Source organism: Microcaecilia unicolor, chromosome 13, assembly GCF_901765095.1.
Source record: "Microcaecilia unicolor chromosome 13, aMicUni1.1, whole genome shotgun sequence".
In the NCBI taxonomy this organism is placed as follows: Eukaryota; Metazoa; Chordata; class Amphibia; order Gymnophiona; family Siphonopidae; genus Microcaecilia; species Microcaecilia unicolor.
Window position 1 is genome coordinate 25,376,966 of NC_044043.1, and position 22,056 is coordinate 25,399,021.

Below are 22,056 nucleotides of genomic sequence, written 5' to 3' on the forward strand. Positions count from 1 at the left end.
GCTCTAACATAAAGAGTTGTTTATATATCAGTGCACAATGGCAAGGTGCCAGGATTTGTTAGGAATATTTAACACTTTAGGATACATTATTGGAATTTTGTGAATCCTTTTGATAACCAGACTATGTTCAGATCATTTGATTATATAATTACCAATTTTTTAGGTCTCTGTTTTTATATGTACTCAGTGGCGTACCAAGGTGGGGGCGGTCCGCCCCGGGTGCCAGTGGGTGGGGGGTGCTCCGCCTCCCGTGGCCGTTCCCGTGGCGCCGCACATTAAATAAAACGGCGAAGCTGCGTCGCAGGCAGCGCCTCGCGCCCTGCTTGTAAAAAAAAAAAAAATCAAATCTCCTTCCTTCTCCTCCTCGTCTTGACGTCGACTCGGGCCTTCCAATCAATTTGATTGGAAGGCCCGAGTCAACGTCAAGCTGTCAAGATGAGGAGAAGGAAGGAGATTTGATTTTTTTTTTACAAGCAGGGCACGAGGTGCTGCCTGCGACGCTGCTTCGCCGGTTTTAACGGGACTGAGGTGGGGAAGGAGAGGGGCGAAAGGGACTGGGGTGGGGGTCTCAGACAGGGGAGGGGAGAAAGGGACTGGGGTGGGGATCTCAGAGGGGAGAAGGGGACTGGGGTGGGGGTGTTCAGAGGGGAGAAGGGGAGGGGAGAAGGGGACTGGGGTGGGGGTGTTCAGAGGGGAAAAGGGGAGGGGAGAAGGGGACTGGGGTGGGGGTGTTCAGAGGGGAAAAGGGAGGGGAGAAGGAGACTGGGGTGGGGAGAAGAGGACTGGGGTGGGGGTCTCAGATGGGGGAAGGGGAGGGGAGAAGGGGACTGGGGTGGGGGTGTTCAGAGGGGAGACGGGGACTGGGGTGGGGATCTCAGGGGAGGGGAGAAAGGGGACTGGAGTGGGGATCTCAGAGGGGAGAAGGGGACTGGGGTGGGGGTGTTCAGAGGGGAAAAGGGGAGGGGAGAAGGGGACTGGGGTGGGGATCTCAGACAGGGGAGGGGAGAAGGGGACTGGGGTGGGGATCTCAGAGGGGAGAAGGGGAGGGGAGAAGGGGACTGGGGTGGGGGTGTTCAGAGGAGAGAAGGGGACTGGAGTGGGGGTCTCAGACAGGGGAGGGGAGAAGGGGACTGTGGTGGGGGTCTCAGACAGGAGAAGGGGAGGGGAGAAGGGGACTGGGGTGGGGGTGTTCAGAGGGGAGAAGGGGGTTGGAACTGGGGGCTGAAAAAAGGGGCAGAGAGAGAGAGGGGACAGATCCTAGATGGAAGGGGGAGCGAGAGGGAGGGCAGACCCTGGATGGATGGGAGAGGGAGGGCAAATGGTGGATTGAAGGGGCAGAGAGAAAGGGCAGGCAGTGGATGGAAGGGACGGCAGAGAGGGCAGACACTGGATGGCAGAGAGAGAGAGAGAGAGAGTGAAGACAGATGCTGGATGGAAGGAAGACGGTGAAAAGAAGATGAGGAAAGCAGAAACCAGAGACAACAAACTGTAAATAAAATATATTTTTTTATTTTTTTTGCTTTAGGATAAAGTATTGTAGATGTGTTAAATGTTTATAATAGAACATGTAAATAAGGTAATCTTTTTATTGGACTAATTTTAATACATTTTGACTAACTTTCGGAGAACAAAACCCCCTTCCTCAGGTCAGGATAGGATACTGTAACAGCACTATACTGTACTGACCCGAGGACGGAGGTTTTGGCCTCTGAAAGCTAAATGTATTAGTCCAATAAAATGGTATTATTTTACTTTCTATATTTTATTTCTATTTGTTAATTTGTAAAGTGGTGATTGGTATTTGTTAGTTTTTTTCAAATTTACATCTGCTGTCTTTATATTTTGCACAGTACTAGGGGACAGTTTCTGTGGTGTTGCATTGTATGCAGAGTCTGGCATTGGGGGTTCAGTTTAATTTTTGTCTAAATAGAAAGTTTATGATTACTTATTCTATAGTGGATTAGGGTGTATCTGTGTTTGTGAAAAAGACATGGCTTTCAGTTGGCATTGACTGTGCAGGATCTACGATCTGTACTATTCTGTCTGGTTTCGTTTTACAATAGGTGAATTAGTACATAAGTACATAAGTAATGCCATACTGGGAAAAGACCAAGGGTCCATCGAGCCCAGCATCCTGTCCACGACAGCGGCCAATCCAGGCCAAGGGCACCTGGCAAGCTTCCCAAACGTACAAACATTCTATGCATGTTATTCCTGGAATTTTGGAGTTTTCCAAGTCCGTTTAGTAGCGGTTTATGGACTTGTCCTTTAGGAAACCGTCCAACCCCTTTTTAAACTCTGCTAAGCTAACTGCCTTCACCACTTTCTCCGGCAACGAATTCCAGAGTTTAATTACACGTTGGGTGAAGAAAAATTTTCTCTGATTTGTTTTAAATTTACTACACTCTAGTTTCATCGCATGCCCCCTAGTCCTAGTATTTGTGGAAAGTGTGAACAGACGCTTCACATCCACCTGTTCCACTCCACTCATTATTTTATATACCTCTATCATGTCTCCCCTCAGCCGTCTCTTCTCCAAGCTGTATAGCCCTAGCCTCCTTAGTCTTTCTTCATAGGGAAGTCGTCCCATCCCCGCTATCATTTTAGTCGCCCTTCGCTGCACCTTTTCCAATTCTACTATATCTTTCTTGAGATTGATGTTCTAGTGCTCACTGTAGTGTTTAAGATGCTTTCCTTTTCCTTGTGTGACTCGTAGAAATGACTGCTTATGGTATGGTAGAATTGCTCTATAGGTCCTGAGTGTTTTGTATTCTCGGCATGCCTAGTACTGGATTTGGGGGGGGGGGGGGGGGGGCTTTTTAAAAAATGACCGGCCCCGGGTGTCAACTACCCTAGGTACGCCACTGTATGTACTGATTTGTAATTGACAATACTTTGGTGATGTTATTGGTCAAAAGTCAATAAAAAAGATTATACCTAAATTTGCTGATGACACAAAGTTAATTCAAAGTTGTTAAATCACGAGAGGATTGTGAAAAATTACAAGAGGTCCTTATGAGACTGGGAGATTGGGCATCGAAATGTCAGATGACGTTTAATGTGAGCAAGTGCAAAGTGATGCATGTGGGAAAGAGGAACCCGAACTATAGCTACGTAATGAAAGGTTCCACGTTAGGAGTCACTGACCAAGAAAGGGATTTCGGCGTCGTTGTTGATGATACGTTGAAATACTCTGCTCAGTGTGCTGCGGCGGCTAAGAAAGCGAATAGATATTATTAGGAAAGGAATTGAAAACAAAAGTGAGAACGTTATAATGCCTTTGTATCGGTCCATGGTGCGACCTCACCTCAAATATTGTGTTCAATTCTGGTCACCGCATCTCAAAAAAGATATAGTGGAATTATATGAGGAAAGGCTGAAGTGTCTACGGCTCTTCAGCTTGGAGAAGAGATGGCTGAGGGGAGATATGATAGAGACTCAAAAAGATATGCAGTATAATCAGTGTCCTGTATATAGTAAACTAATATAGAATAGACAGATGACACTGTAAAAGTGGCCCTATGGCTGTTCAATGTAAATTTTTTGGTATGAAGAGAATCCCTCAGAAACCTGTCGGACCTTACGTCCCAGGTTCGCAACGGACACTCAATGTGTAATTGAACTCTGGAATTTGTTGCCAGAGAATGTGGTAAAGGCGGTTAGCTTAGCGAGGTTTAAAAACGGACTGGACGGCTTCCTAAAGGAAAGGTCCATAGACCATTTTTAAAATTGACTTGGGGAAAATCCACTGCTTATTTCTGGGATAAGCATCATAAAATGTATTGAGCTTTTCTGGGCTCTTGCCAGGTATTTGTGACCTGGATTGGCTACTGTTGGAAACAGGGTACTGGACCTTTGATAGAGTTATTTGGAACTTTTTGTTTGCAGTGTTACGAAAGTATGGTATCGAGGGCTTTTTTGCACAGGCCATTCAGACATTATATGCAAATCCAAAGGCCAGAGTTATGGATAATGGATTGTTATCTGCAGAGTTTCCCATTTTGAGGGGTATGCCACAGGGGTGTGCCCATTGTCCCCATTATTATTTGCTCTGACTTTAGGTCTGTCCCAGTGTGGCAATATTTATGTAATAGTATGTGGATCTATATAAATAAAACCCACCTCAAACGTTCTGAAGCTCACTCCGTGGCAGTGAAGCACTGAACGCCTATACTGTTCAGTAGGCTAGGCCTATGAGGACCACTCACCCTCACTCATAGACCCGCCCTCAGCCACGCCCCATCTGCACATAAAACGCACCCTCAACGTTCTAAAGCTGACTTTGTGGCTTCAGGGTTCGTAAGTTCGAAGCTCTGTAACCACTTTTAGTAATCAGGTATCTGTGCCCCGCCCTCACGTCAAAACGTTATGACGTCGAGGGCGGGTACTAATGACCACAACTACACTAAGCAAGGAAGCCCATTGCTTAATCTCTCTTTCCCACTCCCTAACGCAGCAGTCATTTCCATACACTATAAACCATAGAACCTACCTGCACGTCGCCCCCACCTCCAAAATCCAAAACTCCAACCCCCTCTCTCAGTCTCACACATGCCTCCATCCGCGGGACGGCCCTACCCTCGCCGACATAGGCCCCGCCCATCCCCCTACTCTCCTCATCCACACACGTCACTCCCTCCATCCGTCCCACTTCAACCCCCCTCATGCCCCTCCCACCGACTTCACCCCTCCCTCCAATTTCAACACCCTCCCTCCTCCCTCCCTTCGCCTTCCTTCAAAACCTCCCCTGAAGCCTCTGGCTGCTACCCACCACCCCAGGTCGCTCACTCACACCCCCACCCAGGTCACCGCACCGCCCACAACTTTGCTGCTCCACCCGCCTCCCCCCCCCCCCCTTTTCTAAGAACGGCCCACGCCCCCTCCATTGAACTAACACAGCCAATACCTCAGAAACGCAGCAGTACAGCACATCGCTTCTCTTCGGCTCTTCTTCCCTCCCTCTGTCCAGCCCTTCCGGAATTTACGTCACACGAGGGCGGGACAAAAGGAGGGAAGAAGACCCGAAAGGAAGCGATGTGCTGTACTGCTGCGTTTGTGAGGTATTGGCTGTTTTACTTCAATGGAGGGGGCGTGGGCCGTTGTTAGAAAAGGGGGGGGGGGCGGGTGGAGCAGCAAAGTTCTGGGCGGTGCGGTGACCTGGGTGCGGGAGCGAGCGAGCGACCTGGGGTGCTGGGTACCGTCCACAGGGACGGAGGAAGGGGGGGAGAACCGGTGACCGACGATCTCAGGGGCTGGGACGACTGCAGAGCTCTGGAGGAGGGGCATGGATGGCTTGGCCTGCTGCATCCTGCACTTTGAAACGGAGCTACAACACGGAGAGGGACGGAGGGAAACCGGTCACCCACAATCTCGGGGGCAGGGGCGACAGGAGAACTCAGGGGGAGGGCCATGCATCGGAAGAGAAACACCTTGCTAGCGCCCGTTTCATTCGTTTCAGAAACTGGCCTTTTTTCCTAGTATTTACATAACTCTAAATTCTTGGAATCTATGATGCCACTTCAAGATGTTCAGCAACTCAGCAAGTATTTATTTTTTCTGTTGGACTGCATCCACCTCAAAATAGCCATCAAGCATTTTTAGTCAACTGGTATTTATAAGCTCAACATATGTCTTTATCCCCATCCAGCAACTTTGAGTGATCCCAGACTCTTACCACAGACCCTCACTTTCTTGTATTTCCTGTAGGCTGGTAATGAGGCTCTGGCACATTCTGGTATTGGAGATAATACCTTCAGGCATAGAAAAGGGATGACTGAACAATAGAATCCAGAGTGAGAAAAATGACTATCCAAGCGACTGTCCGTATTCTTCAAGTCTGAAAAATGTGTCACTGTGTAGTACTACCAATGTGAAACGAAGGAGGATTCTTAGGCTACATATCTAAATTCATCTAAATACACTGATGTTTCATTGAACTATAGGTTGGTACCTCTCTGAAGACATTTGCAGCAGGGAGGTTATAGAATAGATGGTGAGCGTACGAATAACTATATTCTTTTTAGTGGTAAATATTTAGCCAGCTGGGTCATGTCCAGGCAACAGGTGGACAGCCCTGTACCAGCGATTTAACTGGCCAGTAGCCTCTCCTGCCTAGTTGAATTGCTTTGAACTTTGACCCCATTCTACCTCCTATGGCACCTTCCAGGTCTACAGAATAGTTGTCTTCCGATAGTTTCAGGGGTTGTCCACACATTTGCAGAGGAGGATGCCTCTGAACACGACAGTCTCGGAGCAATGGCAGCAAAGCCCAAGTGTGTTAAGAACCTATGAAAATGTGTGCTTGTGTGTTTGTTTTTTGTAAACCACTGAGAAATGTAATGATGAGCAGAATATAAAAATTATTAAATAAAACGCATTTTATGTAAAACTAGTAAAAAAGGCCCGTTTCTGACAGAAATGAAACGGGCGCTAGCAAGGTTTTCCTCGGAGTGTGTGTGTCAGAGAGAGAATGAGAGAGAGACAGAGTGTGTGATTGTGAGAGAGTGTGTGAGACTGTGTGTGTGTGACAGAGAGATAGTGTGATAGAGAGTGTGTCAGAGAGAGTGTATGTGAGAGACAGTGAGTGAGTGTGTGCCCCCACCCCACCTCTCGCAGGTCCCCCCTCCCCACCCCCACCTCTCTGGTCTCAGGACCCCCTCCCCACCTCTCTCTCCCCTGCCCCCCTCCAGCCATGCATGTCCAGCGACCCTCCTCTCCCCCTGCCCCCCTTGCAGCCACCCATGTCCAGCGACCCTCCCCTCCCCCCCGTGCATCAAACCCCCTAGCCACCTGCAGCTGCCACTGGTAATGCTGTCCGGCCAGTGCTGCTTCTCCTGTTGAGCAGCAGCGGCCGCTACAAAAAGATAAAAAGCAATAAATGTTTTCAAACCTCAAACGCGGCACCGTAGACAGCCATCAGGCATTGGCTGTCGGCTCTGCAGCCGCCCCTCCTCTCGCCTCTCACGTTGCTGCGCTCCTCTGGGGTCTTACTCCAGGGGCAGTGACGTTGAGGCGAGAGGAGGAGCAGCTGCAGAGCCGACAGCCAATGCCTGATGGCTGTCTACGGTGCCGCGTTTGAGGTTTGAAAACATTTATTGCTTTTTTTTCTTTTCGTAGCAACCGCTGCTGCTCCAACAGGAGAAGCAGCAGTGGCCGGACAGCGTTACCAGTGGCAGCTGCGGGTGGCGAGGGGGTTGATGTGCTTCGGGGGGGGGGGGTATTTGATGTGCCGGGGGGGGGGCTTGGGTGATGTGCCGGGGGTTTTTGAGTAGCGCACTCACAGCTGATTCCCAGGCAGGGGGAGAAGTAGGGAAACACGCAGAGCAAGTTGCTCCGCGTGTTTCTCTACTCCTCCCCCTGCCTGGGAATCAGCTGTGAGTGACGTCAGCCTGGCTACGGAGCCTAGCTGAGCACCTCCAGGAGCCACGGACACAGGCAGCTACTTTAGAATGTTGGTAGGACTACATTAGGAGTAGAATACAAATCTAATATAATAAAACGCACCGTGAACGTTCTGAAGTCACTCAAACACTCCCTGTAGGGTTCGTGGATTCATGGTGTGAAGCCAGCCAGCCATCTCTGCCCCGCCCTCGCGTCAAACGTCATGACGTCGAGGGCGGAAAAAAAACAAACGGATCGCACCCACGCACAGTGCATTTTATTATATTAGATTTACCTCCGTGGTGGCGGTTCCGGCAGCGCAGCGTCAGGGAAGGAGGCGGCGCTCCCGACGTCTCTAGCCTTCCCTTCGCTGTGTTCCGCCTTCTTCTGACATCAAGGATGACGTCAGAAGAAGGCGGAACACAGCGAAGGGAAGGCTAGACGTCGGGAGCGCCGCCTCCTTCCCTGACGCTGTGCTGCCGGAACCGCCACGGAGGTAAATTTAAAAAGAAAAGGGATGTTGGGGGGAGAGAAGAGGGTGGGCAGTAAAGTTGAACAATGGGAGGGGGAGGGCAGGGGAGAAACGACAGCATGGATGCGAAGGGGGGGGCATGGATGCGAAGGGGGGGAGAAGAGAGTGGGCCAGGCTGGGACATGGGAGAGAGAGGAGCATGGATGCGAGGGGGGGTCTTGGAAGGGAGAGAGGGGAATTGCTGGAAAAGGATGAATGGAGGGGGCAGGGGACAGAGGAGCATGGATGGATATGGATTGCAGGGCAGGGCTCAGGGAGAGAGGGGAATTGCTGGATAGGGATGAATGGAGGGGGCAGGTGACAGAGGAGCATGGATGGGCATGGATTGGGAGGGCAGGGCTCAGGGAGAGAGGGGAATTGCTGGAAAAGGATGAATGGAGGGGGCAGGGGACAGATGGGCATGGATTGGGAGGGCAGGGCTCACACTCTCTCTCTCTCATATACAATGTCTTTCTGACTCTCACTCTCACACACTCTGTCTCACACTGTATCACATTCACTCTCTATGTGCCACACAGTCACTCTCACACTCGCTTGGTCTCATACACTCACTCTCACACACACTCTCTCTCTCGCACACACACACACACTCTCTCTCTCGCACACACACACACACTCTCTCTCACACTGTGTCTCACATACACACTTGCACACACTCTCATTCTCACACACACACTCTCTCACAAACACACTTACACCCAGACTCACTCTCTCTCTCACACACACACACTCACACTTTCACTCTGACTCTCACACAGTCACTCTCACATACACTCTCCCAAACATACACACTCCGAGGAAAACCTTGCTAGCGCCCGTTTCATTTGTGTCAGAAACGGGCCTTTTTTACTAGTAGGTATATGTTTTAAAGGAACAGAGTAATGTTTATCCCTCCTTTGCTCCCTTTTTTTTTCTCTCCCATCCTAGACAGCACATCTGGGAAACGGTTAATGCCGTGGGCTGAGTACCTGGGGAACTGGGTTCAGTCCCCACTTCAACTCTTGTGATCCTGGGCAAGTCATTTGAACTTTCCAAGCCAAAGTTCCTATTTTTTTTACACTTGGGAAAGTCACCTCACACTCTATTGCTCAAGGTGCAAACTTTTAAATTGTAAGCTGTACCTATGGACTTGACTGTAAATCATCTTGAACTCCGATTTGGATTAGTTTTTTGCATACCTTGACTGCATTGATGTTGGCCTTTCCTGTCTTAAATTCTCTTTTCTTTCACAGTATTAACAGATTTAGAGCTGGGCAGCTGACAATATAACCTTTTATTTGAAACGACCTCAACTTGATTGGAATTTCGCTTCTAAATCTCTTCTTTTCTTTCTAGGTGTGGTGGAAGCATGCCTTCTTCACCTGCTGAAACGCAGGGCTGCTGGCTTTCTTCGCAGTGACAAAATTGCTGCACTTTTCACAAAAGTTGGCAAGACATGCGCCACGGCAGGAGACATATGCAAGAAAGTGCAAGAACTGCAGCAGCAGGCAGAGGGAAGGTGAGGCACCCGTTTGCCATCTACCAGCACTTCCAGAGTGGCTGTGCATCAACTCTCTCGTGTTGAGTCATCTATGGAGAGCCAGCAAGCAGTGTACAAAAACTTGGTTCCTGCCACTTCTGCCCCCTTTTTGGGGGGATATTTCATATCCTTTCAGTCATGCCAAAGTTTATAAACTCTCCCATGTTCAGTTGATTGGAAGGAACATCCTTATTTATCCAGAAAAAGCAATTGCTTCTTTGCCCTGTTGAGTACATGTGAATGTGTGGGAGTGCGATCTTGTTCTCAATCAGCTAACTCTCAGGGCCAGATGCACAAAGAGGTTCTCCAAGCCATTTTCCTGTCACGGTAGCAGCTAACGAAAACAGAATGCAAAGCTATTATAATGAGTTAATTACTATTATGATGTGCATGCAATGCGATGCACAACCTTTTCCGACCCCATGCACAAAAGCAGTCCCTACCTTTACCGTGGAAATTTTAACGGGAGGTCTGGACCTGTCAGTTCTTCATTATTGCAAGTAGGAGAAGGGGAGAAACATGGCAGTAAAGATGGAGCACAAAAAAAAAAGGTACATTGGCTTACACGCAGCTTCTTTGCATGTATGAAAACTGTGCCATGATTCTTTTCTCAAATGACATTTTACTGGCAAGAAATGGGGGGGAGGGGTGAAGAAATATGTTAACCTTGCTAGCCCTTGCTTTCAGTAAAATACAGGCCAATGGCTCATAATAAGAGCTAGGCTTCTTAAAATCAAAATCATCTCTGATACAAAAGAGAGCTAGCTTAAGAATCAGAGATCACCTTTGACACAGTTATATTTCACTGTAGCAAGTGCTGAGCTGGCAAGGGAGGGGGGCATTTGCTCTTGTCTGCAATCCTAGGACTGGCACCTATAAGACATCATGAGCAAGATTGTTGTGGTTAAGTAGAGATAGTACTGGGTCAGCTGCACCCCGGGTGAGAACATCCAAAGGGGGGGCTGAAGGAAGGTTTGGGAACATATGAAGTCATTCTGATCAACTGATAAGGGATAGGAGCCCTGTTGAGACAGCTGGGGTCCATTGAAATGAATAGGGCCAAAATTGTATATAAGCAGCAGTTTGAGGGGTATTAGATCAGACAAGAGGAGAAGAAGACCAGAGAAGGAAGACTCCAGAAGGCTAGAGAGAGAGGACGTGCCATGATATGTTGCCCCATTATGTGAATGCTTAACTTGCATGTACTACCATTGGTAAGATTGTAATAAACTATCTTATTATATCTACTACATACTGGGTTCCTTTCTAATTACAAGGGTCTATACTGCCTTGACGGTGTAAGCCTGTCATGAGCAGATTTAAGGTTGGGGTAATTAAGTATCTAGAGGAAGGTTTGAGAACATGTAAAGTCATCTCACAAGATGCGCTCTGATCATGTCTTGTTTATACTTAGAGCTTGATAACATGTGAAGTCATTCTGATCAATTGATAAGGGCCAAAAAGAGCTCTGGTGACAAAGCTGGGGACCATTGAAATGAATGGGGCCAAAATGGTATATAAGGAGCAGTTTGAGGGGTATTAGAACAGAAGGAAGGCTACAAGAGAAGGAGGGTGACAGACGTGTCGTGAACTGCTGTTCAACCATATGAATACCTGATTTGCCTGTATTGCTATTAGTAAGATTGAAATAAACTATCTCCTTATATCTCAGCGAGTCCTTCTGATTATGGAGTTTGTTAATTCCTGGATTATGTAAGAGCAGTCTGGGGGAGGATGAGGTCAGAATAGGTGGGGGAACACGCAAATTAATTACAGAGGGCAGTAAATGTAAAGCATAAAAGTAATAATGACTTACCAAAAATGCAAGGAAGACAAGGGTCAAAGAGCATCCCCCATACTTAGAAGCACAACAGAGAGGGGCTAAACCAATTGGACAGTGTCAGCCTGAGATGTCCCGCCCACTCAATACTGGAGGGGGGACACCAGGAGGTTCAGATCCCATCAACTCACAGCTCTAGAGTGATGTCATCAGGGATGCCCTGCAGGAAGGAGGAGTTGGGACAACAGCCAGACAGTGAGAGTCCATCTTCAGGGAGATGGGCGTTCCAGGATTTATTTATTTATTTATTCATTCCATTTGTATCCCACATTTTCCCACCTATTTGCAGGCTCAATGTGGCTTACATAGTACTGGAGAGGCGTTTGCAGATTTTGGTGTAAACAAATACAAAGTGATGTTGTGGTAAGATAAAGTTCATGTGGTACAGCCACATTAGGGAATCGTACAGTGGAAGAGTTGTGTTACGTCCATAATGTACTTTAGTTTTGTTGTGTTGCACAGATCAGGCATTTATGTTGGATTGGTAGGGTATACCTTTTTAAACAGGTTAGTTTTTAGTTTTTTTCCGGAAGTTTAGGTGGCCGTACGTAGTTCTCAAGGCTTTTGGTAATACGTTCCACAGTTGTGTGCTTATGTAGGAGAAGCTGCATGCGTAAGTTGATTTGTATTTGAGGCCTTTGCAGCTTGGGTAGTGCAGATTTAGGTACGTCCTTGTTGATTCGGATGTGTTTTTAGTTGGTAGGTTGATCAAGTCTGTCATGTATCCTGGAGCTTCACCGTAGATAATTTTGTGAACCAGAGTGCAGATTTTGAAAGCAGTGCGTTTTTTGATTGGGAGCCAGTGTAGTTTTTTACGGAGGGGTTTTTGTGCTTTCAAATCGCATTTTTCCGAAGGTAAGCCTGGCTGCCGTGTTTTGAGTGGTCTGAAGTTTCTTTAATGTTTGTTCTTTGCATCCCACATAAATTCCATTGCAGTAGTCTACATGGTTTAGTACCATTGATTGTATCAGGTTGCAAAATGTTTCTCTCGGGAAGAATTGTTTCACGCGTTTGAGTTTCCACATTGAGTGGAACATTTTCTTTGTTGTGGATGTCACTTGGCTCTCTAGTGTTAGGTTGTGGTCCAATGTAACGCCGAGGATTTTCAGGCTGTCTGAGATAGGGAGGGTGTAATCTGGGGTGTTGGTAATTGTGGGGTTATCCGCGCTGTGTTGGGATGAGAAGATAAGACAGTGTGTTTTCTTTGTCGAGTTTTAGTTGAAATGCATTTGCCCAAGAGTCCATGATGATCATGCTGAGCTTGATTTCATTGGTGATTTGTAAGGAATGTATATTGTGACATTGTCTGCATAGATGAAGGGGTTAAGGCCTTGCTTGGATAAAGACTTGGTTAGTGGGGTCATCATTAGGTTGAAGAGGATCGGTGATAGTGGTGATCCTTGTGGTACTCCGCAGTCTGCTTTCCATGGTAATTATATGTTTGAGTTTGATTTTACTTGATATGTTTTTGTGGTTAGGAAGCCCTTGATCCAGCTAAGTATGTTTCCACCAATCCCAAACTTATCTAGTAATCTTATTAATATATTGTGGTTTACCATGTCGAATGCACTAGACATGTCAAATTGGAGGCGGAGGATGTGTTTGCCTATTGCTGTTTCCTGCTTGAATTTGGCTAGGAGAGTGAGTAATACTCTTTCTGTGCTGTGGAGGGGGCGAAAACCTGACTATGATTCGTGTAATATTGATAACTAGTAAAAAAAAAGCCCCATTTCTGATGTAAATGAAACTGGGACTAGCAAGGTTTTCTTCTGTGTGCATGTGGGAGTGTGTGTGTCCCTGCCCTCTCTCCCTTCCCCTGTGCTGTATGTCCTCTCTGTCCCCTCCCCCCTTGGCGTCGAGTCCTTCAGTGTTAAGGTTCCTGCTGTGCTGTGTTGTTTGTGTTACAGAGATAGTGAGGGCGTCTGCCCTCTCTCCCCTCCCCCCTCTGAGTCCTTCACTGTTACAGAGAGAGCGATTTGATTTTGTGCTTTGCTGTGTTTTCCTTCACTGTTTGTGTTAGAGAGAGCGAGGGCGGGGCAGACACTCATGGGGGAACCGGATATCTCTCCACACTTTCGGCTGGAGGCTTCATTTAGAATGTTGGTGGTGCCTTTTATATATAGAGATTTGTTTGTATAGTCTGTAAGTTGTTTGGCTACCATGCTTTCCATCAGTTTGACTGACAACAGGATGGATGCTACTGGACGGTAGTTGGTGATTTCATTTGTTTTGTTTCTTGATGTCTTTTGGTATCGGGGTGAGTAGGATGTTGTCATTTTCCTTAGGGAAGAGACCTTGCTGAAGCATGTAATTTAGGTGGGATGTTAGGTCTACTATAAAGCGGTCAGGGGCGGATTTCATTAGGTAGTTGGGATAGGTATCTAGAGTACAGTGAGTGTTGGAGAACCTGTTGATCGCCCATGCAACTGTATCGACGGTGAGGAGGGCAAAATTTAACCAGGTTCGGTCAGCCAGGTATTCTCCAGTGGTTGGGTCCAACTCATTAAGGAAGTTTTCGATGTCAGTGTTGTCCTGAGGTAGCGTGTTGCGTAGGTTTACAATTTTTTCATTGAAATACTTAGCAAGTTTATCTGCAGATGGGATGTCTGTATTCAATGTGGTGACCAGATTGGTGTCTAGGAGTTTGTTCACGAGTTGGTATAATTTCTTCAGGTCTTTGTAATCTGTCCCTGTTTTAATTTTATAGTATAATCTTTTGGTCTGTCTTATAGCGTATTTGTACTTTCTTTCTGATTGTTTCCATGTGTTGAGTGTGTGTTCATCTTTTGATTTTTCTTCCATGCTCGTTCGAGTTTTCTGGATTGTATTTTTAACTTTTTCAGTTCATCGTTGAACCATGGTATCGAGTTATGCTTAAGTGAATATCTTGTTCTTAGGGGTGCTATTTCATCTAGTATGCATTTGCATCTTTTATCCCATTCCATGAGGTTATACATGGAGTCTGTTTGTGCTGTCCATTCATTGTTATATAGCTGTTGCCAGAATGTTTTCGTGTCTACTTGACCTTTTGTTCTGTAGGATGTGTGTTCTTGTATTTGGTGTGATCCCTTTTTCCGCCAGCGTAGTGATACGTTTAGTTTGTAGTGATCAGTCCAGGGTGTTTCTGTCCATTTAATATCTGTTATTATTAAGTTCTGGTCTGTTGAAAGTTTGTGTGAGATGAGATCAAGTGTGTGTCCTTTGACGTAGGTTGCTTGCATTTGTGGCCATTTGAGATCCCATAATTGGAGGAATTCCTTACATTCTCGTGCATTGATTGAGTTTGGGTCTTCTAAGTGAAGGTTGATGTCTCCTATTACTAGTACATTGGAGTTGGTTACCCATGTGTTTGAAATGAAGTCCATGAAGTTAGTCTGGCCTTCGTTCCAATTACTTGGAGGTCTGTAAAACAAGACACAATTCAAATGATCGTGTAGGGTTTTGTTGTGCATTTTGATTGAGGCAATTTCAAGTTGAGGTGTCATGAACTTGGCAGTGGTAAAGTGGGATCAGTAGCAGGCCAGTAGAAGGAAGCAGCAGGAACAGCTGGAATGGAACCAAGCCTTGATGCTGATTCCTCAGAGCCCAGAGCAGCAGCTAGCATATTCTAGGCCTTTTTCCAATTTTTTCCTGCAACGGGGAGGCAGGGAGCCCCAACACAGGTCTGTCCATTCAAAAAAAAAAAAAAAAAAAAAGGTGCTTGCCAAAAAACAAATGGCTACATCTACTGCTTTTCATACATGCAGCTTGTCTGCGTGTATGAGAGCCGTCTGTAGCTTGCGCAGAGCAGTCACACATAGCGATTGACTGTTCTGCACATGCTTAGCTCACAGACTGGTTTCCTCCATATCGCATGCAAATGAGCTGGGTCACAAAAGCAACGAGCAGGTCATTTGCATGCGATTCTCTTTGTGAATCTCTCTGTGTTTCTAAATCGGTAAATTTTTACCGATTTGGAAATGCAGACGGATTTTTTAACGGGACCTTTGTGCATCTGGCTCTTAGTTCCTAAAAGCCATTTAAACTAAATAACGTAAGTTCAGCCACACTTAAGCCCAGCAAATTTACTGAGTTTGCACAGGGGGCCGTAGGCGTCTGCAGCTGGAAGCATGCCACTGACTGCCTCGGGTTTGAGACAGTTTGGTTGGGGGGGGCATAGCAGGCGTTGAAGAAATGCAAGGGCTGTGTCCAGCTCCAAGCCAAACCAGAAATTGAGCTCTGGCTACACCACTTCTTTTATGCCAGTGTTTCCCAAATAAAATTTAAAAGTAGTTTGTTTTGTTTTTTCACAATTGCACCTCTGTGTTCTTGTTTTATTTTATTTTTTTTAATTTTATTTGTTACATTTGTATCCCACATTTTCCCACTATTTGCAGGCTCAATGTGGCTTACATAGTACCATAAAGGCATTCGCTAAGTCTGGTAGAGAAACAAATACAAGGTGATGTGGTCGAATAAGGTTCATGAGTTTCGGGCGCAGTGGGGATAGAAGAGAGAAAGTACATAAGTATTTCCACACTGGGAAAAGACCAAGGGTCCATCGAGGCCAGGATCCTGTCCCCAACAACGGCCAGTCCAGGCCAAGGGCACCTGGGAAGCTTCCCAAACGTACAAACATTCTATACATGTTATTCCTGGAATTGTGGATTTTTCCCAAGTCCATTTAGTAGTGGTTTATGGACTTGTCCTTTAGGAAACCGTCCAACCCCTTTTTAAACTCTGCCAAGCTAACCACCTTCACCACATTCTCAGGCAATGAATTCCAGAGTTTAATTATGCGTTGGGTGAAGAAACATTTTCTCCGATTTGTTTTAAATTTACTACACTGTAGTTTCATCGCATGCCCCCTAGTCCTAGTATTTTTGGAAAGCGTGAGCAGACGCTTCACATCCACCTGTTCTACTCCACTCATTATTTTATATACTTCTATCATGTCTCCCCTCAGCCGTCTCTTCTCCAAGCTGAAAAGCCCTAGCCTCCTTAGTCTTTCTTCATAGGGAAGTTGTCCCATCCCGCTATCATTTTAGTCGCCCTTCGCTGCACCTTTTCCAATTCTACTATATCTTTCTTGAGATGCGGCGACCAGAATTGAACACAATACTCAAGGTGCGGTCGCACCATGGAGCGATACAACGGCATTATAACATCCTCACACCTGTTTTCCATACTTTTCCTAATAATACCCAACATTCTTTTCGCTTTCCTAGCAGAAGCAGAAGGTTTCAGTGTATTATCGACGATGACACCCAGAACCCTTTCTTGGTCTGTAACTCCTAACGTGGAACCTTGCATGACGTAGATATAATTCGGGTTCTTTTTTCCCTACATGCATCACCTTGCACTTGCTCACATTAAACGTCGTCTGCCATTTAGCCGCCCAGTCTCCCAGTCTCGTAAGGTCCTTATGTAGTTTTTCACAATCCTGTCGCGAGTTAACGACTTTGAATAACTTTGTGTCATCAGCAAATTTTATTACCTCGCTAGTTACTCCCATCTCTAAATCATTTATAAGTATGTTAAAAAGCAGCGGTCCTAGCACAGACCCCTGAGGAACCCCACTAACTACCCTTCTCCATTGTGAATACTGCCCATTTAACCCCACTCTCTGTTTCCTATTCTTTAACTTTAAACCTGTTAGAAATAATGACTGGGATATTAAAGTAGGTTTCTAAAGTGACAGAGGGAGAACAAGTTAAAATGTGACATAGAATAGTAGTACATAGCCAATTAACTGTGAATAACTGGAAGAACATTTTGAGATTAGTGTGAGATAATGTCTGGAAGCAGACTTACTACACATGATGAATTTAAAGCAGATGTTTGATAAAGATGTATGTCTCTGATGTGGAGTGTCCTGGTGCCCCTTTGGCACGCCCCTTCAGCGCGACGCCTGATGCGCGATGCCTCGGAGCTTGATTTTCTTTGAGCCCGCTGACGTTCGCACCCAACAGCATGCCTCAGGGTGCGATTGTTCATAGATGACAGCTTTGAGAGAGGCAGTAGAGCTTGCTGATGGAAGCAGTTCTTTGAAGTGAGATGTTGTTTAAACTGTTGGAATAATGTATTGTATTTTACATGCATTGCCTGTCACCAATTTTTTCTCTGTGATTACTCTGTGACCTCTGATGTGAATTACTTAGAGAGGTCACACCTATGCAACTTCCTGTGGGGGTTAGACACAGCACATGGTGCTCATGATCTCTCCTAAGCTGAGAGAATCCATGGTGTGAGCATCCATTACCATCTAAGCACATGGAAAGAGCTGATAATCCAAATGTATAGTATTATGTATATATAAGCCTGTCTGAATATAATCTAACTACAAACTGTGAGTAAACAGATGTTTTGTTACTTCAACTTTAAAGTGATTCAGCAGTGAATTATTCTGGGGTGTATGAGAGAGATGAAGAAAAGAAATTAACATTTCTAAAGCTGAAGCTGTGTGTATAAAAATCTGCTAATTATTTACTACAAATAATCCAACAAAAGGGTTATGGGCCCAGGGCCAGGAATTGAAAAAGAAGAGAAATATTACCAGGCAGTAAAAAAGCCACATTTTTCTCTTAAGTTTTAAAAGAAAGATTCAGTCTGTCTCTCTCTCCCCCCACACAGCAGACAGAAGGGTAAGAAATGGCTGAGGGAGGAAATTCACCATTTTTCTACTCTCTCAAGGTGCCTAAATTAACTGAATTTAATTATCAGCAGTGGGAACTAAGATTCAGATGTCTCCTTCAAGCAAAGAAATTAAATATATGCTTAGACCAAAACAGAACAGCTGAAAATATGGCTGAATGGGACAATGCAAACTATTATGTGAAGTGCATGTTTTTGGAAGCTCTCTCAGAGAAACAAGCCATATTAGTGGAGGGAAAAGATACACCAAAGGACATTTTATATAAACTGAGAACTATGTATGCAACTACATATGCAAAACAGCAACCAATTTGGTTGGCAGAGTTGAATGAAACCAAATTAAGGGATAAAAGTAAGTGTAATGATCACATTATGCAGCTTATGTCTTCATTTCAAAAGCTAGAACTTTCTGGAATTCCCATGTGTGATGCATTGAAAAGAGCATTTCTTTTTACCTCACTATCAAAGAAGTTTGATGTTTTTAGGTCTGTAAATGAAGCCATTGAAGGGCAATCTTTTGAACAGGCAGCATCAAAACTGAGGCAGGAATGCATAATAAATGATTCTGAGGAGATGTGTTCTCAAAGTCAGTCAGAGAGAAATGAAACAAATCTCTTGGCAAAGAACAGAGGAAGGCGGAGCTATGGGAAAACTCCACCCAAGGGCAAGCTGATTTGCTATTCATGTGGAAAGGAGGGACATGTATCTAAATGGTGTAAGGAAACACAAAACACCCCCTCTAGCTCACCTAAGCCAATGGAACAAAAGAATTCTCCAACCAGGAAATGTATGAAGGACAATAATAAACATAAGAGCTTTCTAATGGTAGAAAAATCTTTGACTATGGTAAATAATAATTCAAATGAAAGTACTTGGATTTTGGATTCGGGGAGCACATGCCATTTAACCAATTGTAAGGATTTCTTTCAGGAAATGTGTCCAGAAGAAGGTATTCTTAATACTGCAAACGCAGGGACTGCTAAGATCCAAGCAAAAGGCATTGGATTCTTAAAATGCAAAGTGTCTAATGAAGTTAAAGAAATTCCTGTAAGTGATGTCTTGTATATTCCCCAAGCAGTTTGCAATATACTTAGTGTATCTACATTAGATAAGAAGGGATTTGTGATTCATTTTGAAAACAGTAAGTGCACAATCTCTAAAAATGATGAAGTGTATGCTGAAGCTTTTATGCATAATGATATTTATAAACTGAGCATTTCAGGTGAAGCCTCACATATGGCGCAAGTAAGGAAGAATGATGGTAAATGTAGTCTGGAAATCTGGCATCGCCGCCTGGGACATCGTGATTTTAAGGTGATCCAGGATCTTTACAGTAGGCAACTAGCCACAGGCATTCAAATCAGTGCAGGTACTGGTAAAATGGAGAAATGCATAGACTGTGTTACTCAAAAAGGTGTGAGACCCTCATTTCCTGCATACACAGGAAATAGGAGTAATAAAGTACTGGACTTAATACACAGTGACTTATGTGGACCGTTTAATATCCCATCATTGGGAAATAACAGATTTGTGCTAATATTCTTGGATGATTTCTCTAGATATTGTGTGGCCTATTTGCTGAAAGAAAAAAATCAAGTCACAGACATGCTGAAGAAATACGTAGCCATGGTGAGCAATAAATTTGAAAGAAAACCAAAGGTTCTTCAGACCGACAATGGTGGTGAGTTCACTTCACAAAGCATGCGCACATTTCTAGAACAAGAAGGCATTCAGCATATCACAACAGTAGCTTATACACCAGAGCAAAATTCTGTTGCAGAGAGAAAATTTAGGTCACTTGTGGAAATGACCAGATGTATGCTGTCAGATAGCAATCTCCCTAAAAGACTATGGGGGAAAGCCATTCTCACAGCAGTGTACCTACAAAACAGAATGCCAACTAAAGGCGCTGAGCGCACACCACATGAGACATGGCATGGTAGGAAGCCAAACCTGTCACACATAAGAACATTTGGAAGTACAGCATATGCTCATGTACCAAAGCAAAGAAGGCATAAGCTGGATTCCACAACAGAAAGGGGCATTTTAGTTGGCTATGCTCCAGGACACAAAGGATATAGAATTTTGAATCTGAAAACTGGCATTGTTGGCATAAGACATGTTACATATTTTGATGAAAACAAAAGGGTTGATAAAGGCTGGATTATCCCAGATGAGCCTTATCATCCAGAATATGAAACTAGAACCATAATAGACATGCCAGTGTATATAAATGCCATACCAAGGCAGATGTCTGAAAGCAACTCATCTGTATCTAACGAGGAACAGGCAGAGGAAGCAGACACAGAAAGGATCATCGCAGGAGACAGTACAGTTGGAGAAGGGGAATCAATTGGAGAAGGACTCTCAGATTTAGAGGATGCGGAAAGGTCAGACCAACCTGTTGTCAGACGCTCATCCAGGGAAAACAAAGGTGTTCCACCCCCAAGACTGTCTTACCTAACAAAGTCAGCAGAAGCTCAAGAGTCCTTAACATGGGATGAGATTGAGAAAATGCCAGCAGAAGAAGCTGCTGAATGGCATAAAGCAGCACAAGAAGAAATTGATGCATTGCATAAAAATAATACTTGGATTCTTACAAAATTACCTCCTGGCAAGAAAGCTATAGGATGCAAATGGGTATTCAAGTTAAAAAGGAATGCACAAGGAAAAGTGGAAAGGTATAAAGCCAGATTAGTCGCAAAGGGATATCTTCAAAAATATGGAGAAGATTTTGATGAAGTGTTTGCACCTGTAGTGAAACACACGACAATTAGAACACTTCTGAGCATTGCAGTCTCAAAAGGCATGCAAGTCAACCACATTGATGTGAAAACAGCATTTCTTCATGGAGATATAACTGAAGACTTGTACATGGAACAGCCAACAGGTTTCATAAATACAAAACAAAGACAGCTAGTGTGTAAATTAAACAAAGGTCTTTATGGATTAAAGCAAAGTGCAAAATGTTGGAATGACAAATTGCATGAAATATTGACAAATTTAGGATTTAAGCAAGGTGAAGCAGATAAATGCTTGTACACTAGGTGCAGAAATGGACAATATGCATACATTTTAGCTTTTGTTGATGATCTGCTCATTGCAAGCGAAAGTGAGCAAGAGTACAAGGACATTGTAAAATATTTAAACCTGAATGTTGAGATAAAAGAACTTGGTAATGTGTCATACTATCTTGGTATAGAAATTGAGAAACAAAATGATGGTTCTTATCTTCTAAGCCAGAAGCAGAAAATAAATGAGCTTATTGAAAGTTTAGGTATGCAAGATGCCCAAGTTGTAAGCACTCCCATGATCACTGATTTTCTGAAGGATGAAACAGTAAGAGAACCTTTACCAGATAACATCCAATATAGATCAGCCATAGGTAAGCTTTTATATCTAACTACCACATACAGGGCTGATATAGCAAATGCAGTAGGAATTTTGAGCAGAAGGGTCAGCTCACCTACCAAATCAGATTGGACTGCAGTTAAAAGGATGGTAAGGTATTTAAAAGGTACCATTGATTGTAAATTAAAGATTTCAGCCAATAGTAATCCAAAACTAATATGTTACTGTGATTCAGATTGGGCAGGGGATCATTCTGATTATAAATCCACAAGTGGATATGTGTTTATGTATGGAAATGTACAAATTTCTTGGGCCAGTCATAAACAAAGTATTGTGAGTCTGTCTTCTACAGAAGCTGAATATGTGGCTGTATCAGAAGCATGCAGAGAACTGATGTGGATTGAAAAACTTTTGCTGGATTTTGGAATAGCTGAACAGAGACCAATCCAGTTAATGGAAGATAATCAGAGCTGCATCCGACTGTCACAGAATGACAAGGTTCAGTCACGCACCAAGCACATCGCAACGAAATACCACAACGTGCGAGAGCTGGCGAAAGAAGGGGTCATCAGTCTACACTATTGTCACACCAGTGAGATGACAGCTGACATCATGACCAAACCGTTACCCAGAGAACGTTTTGAGAATCTGCGTATAAAGCTTGGACTTTGTGTGAATTAATAATTGCATGACAGTTATGCATGAGAAGGGGTTTGTTGGAATAATGTATTGTATTTTACATGCATTGCCTGTCACCAATTTTTTCTCTGTGATTACTCTGTGACCTCTGATGTGAATTAC

At 44.7% G+C, this 22,056-nt stretch overlaps 1 protein-coding gene across 4 annotated transcripts in view; it reads left to right on the plus strand.

Annotated features, from left to right (window-relative positions):
• The window catches only part of SGSM2 (small G protein signaling modulator 2), a 551,979-nt gene that overhangs the window by 164,430 nt on the left and 365,493 nt on the right, over window positions 1–22,056 (plus strand). For all 4 annotated transcript variants that reach the window (XM_030185728.1, XM_030185727.1, XM_030185730.1 and 1 more), the window contains exon 3: window positions 9,248–9,410. In XM_030185728.1, the coding sequence (XP_030041588.1) occupies window positions 9,248–9,410 (163 nt within the window). The remainder of the gene's footprint in view (window positions 1–9,247; window positions 9,411–22,056) is intronic.